The sequence below is a fragment of the Emiliania huxleyi genome (assembly GCF_000372725.1).
Source record: "Emiliania huxleyi CCMP1516 chromosome Unknown EMIHUscaffold_14, whole genome shotgun sequence".
In the NCBI taxonomy this organism is placed as follows: Eukaryota; Haptophyta; order Isochrysidales; family Noelaerhabdaceae; genus Emiliania; species Emiliania huxleyi.
The window spans coordinates 1013936-1020260 of NW_005201192.1; the positions used below are offsets into that span (position 1 = coordinate 1013936).

The window sequence follows — 6325 nt, forward strand, 5'->3', positions numbered from 1 at the left end:
GGCTCTTTACCCCGCGCGCGGGGAGGAAACACGCCAGCGAGACCCTGACCGCGAGACGGCGTCGCGACCTTCAGCGGTCATGAAAACATGCTCCAGGCGGGCGGGCTGCAGACCAGCTGCCGCCGCTCTGTCCGCAGGCCGATCCCGTGCAGCATGTTTTCATGACCGCTGAAGGTCGCGACGACGCGCTCCGCCTCGAGGTCCCAGGCGTAGGCGTTGCCGTCGCCCGCGGCGGAGTAGACGGCGCCACTCGCCGCGTCGTGCGCCAGCGCCGTCGTCTCGGAGAGCGGGCCGAGGCCGCCGCGCCGCAGCGAGAGGCGCGGGTTCTGCAGCGTCAGGAGCGGGCGGGGCGTCGCGCCGCCAAGAAGCTCCTCCCAGCGCCAGCCGCGGACGTCCTCGTCGGATCCGCTGAGCAGAAGGAGCCCGCGCGCCGTCGGCACGAAAGTGAGGCTGTAGATGGCGCAGCTGTGCAGACGGTGCGTCGCCGCTGGTGGCGGCGCCCGCTCCGGCGCACCGGCGGCGAGGCGCCAGATGTGCAGGTCGCCGTCGCCGGTGGCAGCGAGGAGGTGAGTGCCTTCCGGCGAGAAGGCGGAGGCGAAGATGCTCATCGCGGCGCAGGCGAAGCCAAGAAAGACCCACGCAAAAGAAATGAAGGTCCGCTGTGCTTTGGGCGGGAACTGCTACATCCGTGAGGGTGTGTGTGTGTGTGTGTAGTGTACACACACACACACACACACACACACATCCGTGAGGGGAGATACGGGAGATTTTGTGGCAAGGCGAGGGCGGGAACTGCTACACGCGTGACAAGCGATGCTCATCCAGAAGGCACAGCCCGCCTCCGTCAAACTCATCCCGTCCGACAACGGGACCCGCTACAAGTGCGTCTACGACGCACCCGGCAAGGACCCTACGCGGCGCTACGTTGTCAAGGTCTCCCGCAAAGGCGTCATGACTATCATCGACCGGTTTGCGACGCTGGAGGACGCCGCGATCTGCTATGCGCTCACGCCCGAGGGGCGGGAGGATGCGGCCAAGCTCGCCAAGGCGGAGGCGCTGCGGCAGGAGCAGGACATGACGAGCGCCCAGGCCATAGCGACGGCCGTCGAGGAGAGGCTGGAGCTGCAGACGAACGGCTCGGGCTTTGTGGGCGTCTTCCAATCGCCACAGGGCTGCAAGCTGCCTTTCATGACACGGGTGGTGCGCGGCCGCAAAACCATCAACCTCGGCTACTTCAGGTCGGCTGAGGCGGCCGCGCTCTGCTACGCCCGCTCGCCCGAGGGCCGGGCGGCGGCGGAGGCCAAGGTCGCCGAGGCGCAGGCTCCGCCGCCGATGACAGCGGAAGCTGCGCTGGCGGCGGCGGCGGCGGAGGAGCTGGTGCTGCCCGCGTCGGGCTCCTCGGGGCGGGGGCGGCGGCGGGGGGAGACCACGCGCTTCCTGGGCGTGGGGCGCGCGGGCACGCGAGCGCCGCTGCCCTTCCGCGCCTCTTATTGCCTCGACGGACTCGAGATCAACCTCGGCTGCTTCGCCACCGAGGAGGAGGCCGCCCTCTGCCGCGCGCGCGAGCTCGCGGCTCAGGCCGTCGCCCCCGCCGCCGCCGCCGACGAGCTGGCCCTCACTTGCCCCATCTGCATCGAACCGATCAAGGCCGACTCTGCCCCGGTCGCCACCGCATGCCTGCACGTCTTCTGCCGCTGCTGCATCGAGGACTGGATCGAGCAGTCGCAGCCCGAGGCAACCTGCCCGATGTGCCGCGAGCCGCTCAACGGGGCGTCGGGGTCGCTCACGGCCGTGCCGCTGGCGGCCGCCGCGGACGCGAGCACCGCCCCGCGGCGCACCGGCTGGAATCCCCGCGAGTGGCAGCAGATGCTCGTGGAGCAGGCCTCCGTCGAGGCCGAGCTCGCCGCGCGCGCCGAGGCCACCGCCCGCTCCGACGAGCAGCAGGCGGCGTTCGTATACCACAGCGGCGTCCCCAGGCCCGTCGACCTGGCACGGGCCGGGTACCGTCCGCTCTTCAGCCAGCGGCGTGGCGGGCACATGTCCCGCGGCGAGGCGCACCCGCGGGCGTCGTCGTGGCGAATGTAATGACTGGTGGTGTGGCGATGGTATGAGCGTCGTTTGTGTGGCTGCTGCCGGCGTGTGGTGGCAGTTGTGGCGCTGAAGCAGAGGCCGCAGCGAAGCAGGCAAAGATAGGCCGAGCCCGCAACCTCGAGAGAGATTTTTTAGCAATACCAAACAACTCTAACACTCAAACACTCAAACCTCGCGGGAATAATCCCGAAAAAAAGGGAAAACCCGGCGACGACGGCGCTCTGGATGGGGCGTGACCTCCTGCCTCCAACCTCCTTCCTTTTTGAGCAGGTGTGACGCCGCGCGAGCGACGCTCCGAGATCGCCCGAGATAGCGCGGCGCGGCCCCGAGATCGCCCGAGATAGCGCGAGATCGCCCGAGATCGCGCGGCGCGGCCCGGGGCGGGGTGGATGGGTTGGGAGCGAGGGGGCGGAAGTGACCAGTGCGGTAGATCGGTCAGCTCGAGGCGCGTGAGCCGGACTTGGGAGCCGGACCACCCCCTCTTGTTATCTGCGTTGTTGAGCCAGGACTCAACATACTCGGGCTGTTGCCGTCCCAAACTGTCACTCCCCTCTCTCCCGGCCGGGGTGGGGCGCGCGCGGGGGCGGCGGGTGTGCGGCGAGTGTGCGGGATGTCTGTGGGCCCGAGAGCGATATGCCATGTCCGCCTTGCGTTGTTTTCATCCATCGAAGGCTAAGCTCAAAAGAAATACGCGGCGGGAGCGTGGTCTTTCCCCAGAGTGCGTGCAGCACGCCCTCTCCCCTCGCTGCGCCGCCGCGCCGCACCGCCGAGGCCGCCGACCCCGACGCCGCCGTCCCTTCACCGCGTGCGTCCCCGCCCCGCCCAGGCGGCGGCTGCACGATGTTTGAGAAGGTGGTCGTGATCGACTGCAAGAACCATCTGCTCGGCCGGCTGGCGTCGATCGTCGCCAAGGAGCTGCTGAACGGCCAGCGCGTCGTGTGCGTGCGCTGCGAGGACATCAACATCTCCGGCTCCTTCTACCGCAACAAGCTCAAGTTCCTCGACAAACTGCGCAAGCGCACCAACACCAACCCGGCGCACGGGCCTTACCACTTCCGCGCGCCGAGCCGGATCTTTCACCGCGTGATTCGCGGGATGATCCCGCACAAGACGCACCGCGGCAAGTGCGCGATGGAGCGCCTCAAGGCGTTCGACGGCATCCCGGAGCAGTACGAAAAGTCGAAGCGCATGGTCGTGCCTGACGCCTTCCGCGTGACCCGGCTAAAGCCGGGCCGGCGCTACTGCGTGCTGGGGCGCATCTCGCTCGAGATTGGGTGGAAGCACAAGGAGGCGGTCGAGCGCCTCGAGGCCAAGAGGAAGGAGCGGTCGGCAGTGTACTGGGAGGAGAAGAAGGCGCGCAGAACCCTCCCGCCCCCTCTCTTCCCGCCCCCTCTTCCGCCCCCCCCCCCTTCGGAGGGGAGGGGGGGGGGGGGGCACTGCTGTCCTCCGCCTCGCTTTTGGGGGGAGGCCTCCATCCTCCGTCCTCGCTTTGGGCTAGGGGTTGGCACTCCCAACTCTCCCAACCCTCCCGCCCTCCCGCAGGCGCAGCTTGGCAAGGCCAAGGCGGCCAAGGCGGCCGTCGCCGATCAGTTCGACGCCAAGCTCGCCAAGTTCGGCTACTAGAGACGCGCGTGGTGTACACACTGCTCAGTACACACTGCTGCTCGGGCTCCCCTCCTCCCGACGACCGAGGGTGCGTGGCGGTGGCATCGCCATGAGCTCGGCGTCTCCGCCGCTTCTCTTGCGACTTGCGTCTCGCTTGCTTTGGGAGGGCGACCGTGGAGCCGGCCCCGGGTGGTGTGTGGCGCTCCGCCTCCGGCGCACCCCATCTGTCTTGAGAGAGTCTCCATATCTATCCAGATTCTCCGTTTGCGTTTTGTTCTGTGTGAGAATATGGCAAACCATGCATCGCCTCCGGGTTCGGGCTCCTAGAGTCCATCTGAATTTCCCCCCTTCCATGATATCATGGATTTTGGCCATGATATCATGGAACCGTGAGATCACAACTCCTCTCTCATGAAAATCACACGCCTGATTTCACAGCATATGATTTCATGGTCGCGCTGTGAAATCACACACGGGGGGGCACGCCCGTGCGGCTAGCACGACGGTCCCCCCAGCCCCACAGGCAGCAAACATTTTATTTCGTCCCACATGCTTCGATAAATGAGGCGAGAGCGTACGCCGCGCCGCGCAAGCGGTGCACACACACACACACTCACTCATTCATAGCGCGCGAGGGACATGACATGCAGAGAGAGTGGGAGAAACTAGAGAGACTGGGCGCGAGATCCGCGGGTGTGCGCAATGCACCACTGGCGGAAAGGCTCAGCTCGTAGCTGCCTCTCGCTCCTAGAGGCCTAGTCTCTCGTGAGGAAGCCTCGCACCGGGGCGGCGCCTCCTGAGCGGCCCCAGATCGCGATGAGTCGCGCTGGCAGCGCCCTGGCGCAAGGCTGCTGGCACAGCCGCCTAGGCCGCTGCCTCGCGGATGCGGAGCAGCGGCTCCCACTTGGTCGGGCACGCGTCGGCGTCGAGCAGCCACGCCTTGATCCTCTCGAACCGCGCGGAAGAGCCTGTCTCGCGGTTGCGCTTGCCGTACTGCAGCACGCCTACAAGCACAGGCACAGATCACAGAACTGGTGAGGTGTGGGCGACTTCTCTCGCCGCAGAAGGTGCGCACGCACCTTCGGTGTCTGGGACGAAGGTGAGCGTCTGCCACAGCGACATCACCGTGTAAGCCACGAACTTGAGCGTGATGGTGCGCGAGCGGCCCGACGGGAGGAAGGTGAGGTACTGCTGGAGGAGCGCGGGCCACTCCTTGTGCGCGAAGGCCAGCAGCGTGTGGTTCTGCGGGTCGACGGCGGCGTGGAAGGCGAACATGAACTCGTCCTCGCCCTCAAGCTTGAAGCCGGGCGGCGCTGCCACCAGCCCAGCGAACAGCGCCACGTGCTCCGCCTTGGCCGCCGCGTGCAGAGTGGCGTTGGAGGCGTGCACCATGACGCGGTGGATGATGCCCGAGTAGATGAGGAGCAACTGGTTGCGGAGGTCGGTGTTGAGCTCCGACTCCGCCTCGCGCAGCGTCGCACGGAGGTTCTGCTTGAACTGTGTCTTGAGCAGCACCTTGGACCCGGTGTTGTCGGGCAGCGGCAGCGCAGCGATGACCCCCGGCAGGATGTCGTCGAGGGAGAGCCCAGCAACGGTCTCGTCGAGGTGGGCGAGGATGTACGCCTGGATGGGGCGCACAATGACATGGCGCCTCAGGCGTTTGTATGGAGCGATCTCGGGCGATCTCGATCGATCTCAGGCAAATTTTGGGCAATCTCGGGCAATCTCGGCGACACCTTGATGGCGCGCACGACGACGTGGCGCTTGCCGCCAAACGTCCGCCGGTCGGGAGTAGGCTGCCAGTACGGGGAGGCGCCCGCCGCGGCAGCGCCACCGCCGCCACCGCCGCCACCGCCGCCACCGCCACCGGCCGGGCCGGCAGCGGCGGCGGCGGCGCCGCCCAGCGCCGGGATGAGCTGTGAGACGAGGGCGGTCGCGATGTTGTTGGGCAGGGAGGTGATCGCCTGCGTGAGCAGCGCCTGGTTGAACTCGCGGTTGGGGTCGTCCGCGCCGTTGGAGTCCTCGGCCCGCGCAGCCTTCTCGTACTCGTCTTCCTCGAGCTCGGGGTCAGAGACGCCGTACTCAGAGCCCTCGACGGAGGAGAGGATGTCGCCGCCGAGGCCGTCGGCCGAGCCCGACTCGGATGGCGCGTACGACGTGTCCGAGTAGTCGCTCTCGCTGCGCGCGTCAGCCTGTGTGGGGCACCGAAGAAGCGTTCAAGAGCGCAGCGCTGGCGTGGCGGTCGCTGCGAAGCAGGCGCGCGCCTCGGCAGTCGGCTCCGGGTGGAGGTCTTGGAGCGTCTTGGCCTCTGTCTTGCCAGCTTGGTCGGTCACGGGGGTCGTGTTGACACCGGGAGCGCGGCGGCGCTGGCGCTTCTGAGGCATGTTGAAGTCTGAGAGACGGTTGAAGAAGCGACCGTGGGATCATGGTCCGTGAATTTCGAGCGCGAACCGAAGATTCCTTTGCCGCTCCCGCCTCGAATGCGCGAATCGCGCGGTCTAGGTGTTGTGTTCTTGTGTTCGGTGTAAAGGGAAGTAGTTTGCTGAAAAAGCCGGCGACATTCTTCAAGAGAGAGAGAGAGAGAGAGAGAGAAACAGAGAATACGGCTGCTTGCAGGCTGCAGACGCAT

At 66.9% G+C, this 6325-nt stretch overlaps 3 protein-coding genes across 3 annotated transcripts; 2 read left to right on the forward strand and 1 right to left on the reverse strand.

Annotated features, from left to right (window-relative positions):
* Positions 1-813: 813 nt before the first annotated feature.
* Positions 814-2085, forward strand: EMIHUDRAFT_201720 (hypothetical protein; the record flags this gene model as incomplete). Its single annotated transcript, XM_005787929.1, has 2 exons — positions 814-1197; positions 1510-2085. 2 exons carry the CDS (start codon positions 814-816, stop codon positions 2083-2085), a joined length of 960 nt encoding a protein of 319 aa, XP_005787986.1.
* An 828-nt stretch (positions 2086-2913) lies between these two features.
* On the forward strand, positions 2914-3997 carry EMIHUDRAFT_415128 (hypothetical protein). Its single transcript, XM_005787930.1, has 2 exons — positions 2914-3444; positions 3634-3997. The coding sequence occupies exons 1-2, from the start codon at positions 2932-2934 to the stop codon at positions 3712-3714; spliced, it is 594 nt and encodes a 197-aa protein (XP_005787987.1). The 5' UTR covers positions 2914-2931; the 3' UTR covers positions 3715-3997.
* Positions 3998-4560: 563 nt separating this feature from the next.
* EMIHUDRAFT_98560 (hypothetical protein) lies at positions 4561-6325 on the reverse strand (the record flags this gene model as incomplete). Its single annotated transcript, XM_005787931.1, has 5 exons — positions 4561-4700; positions 4776-5319; positions 5433-5870; positions 5902-5960; positions 6256-6325. The coding sequence occupies 5 exons, from the start codon at positions 6323-6325 to the stop codon at positions 4561-4563; spliced, it is 1251 nt and encodes a 416-aa protein (XP_005787988.1).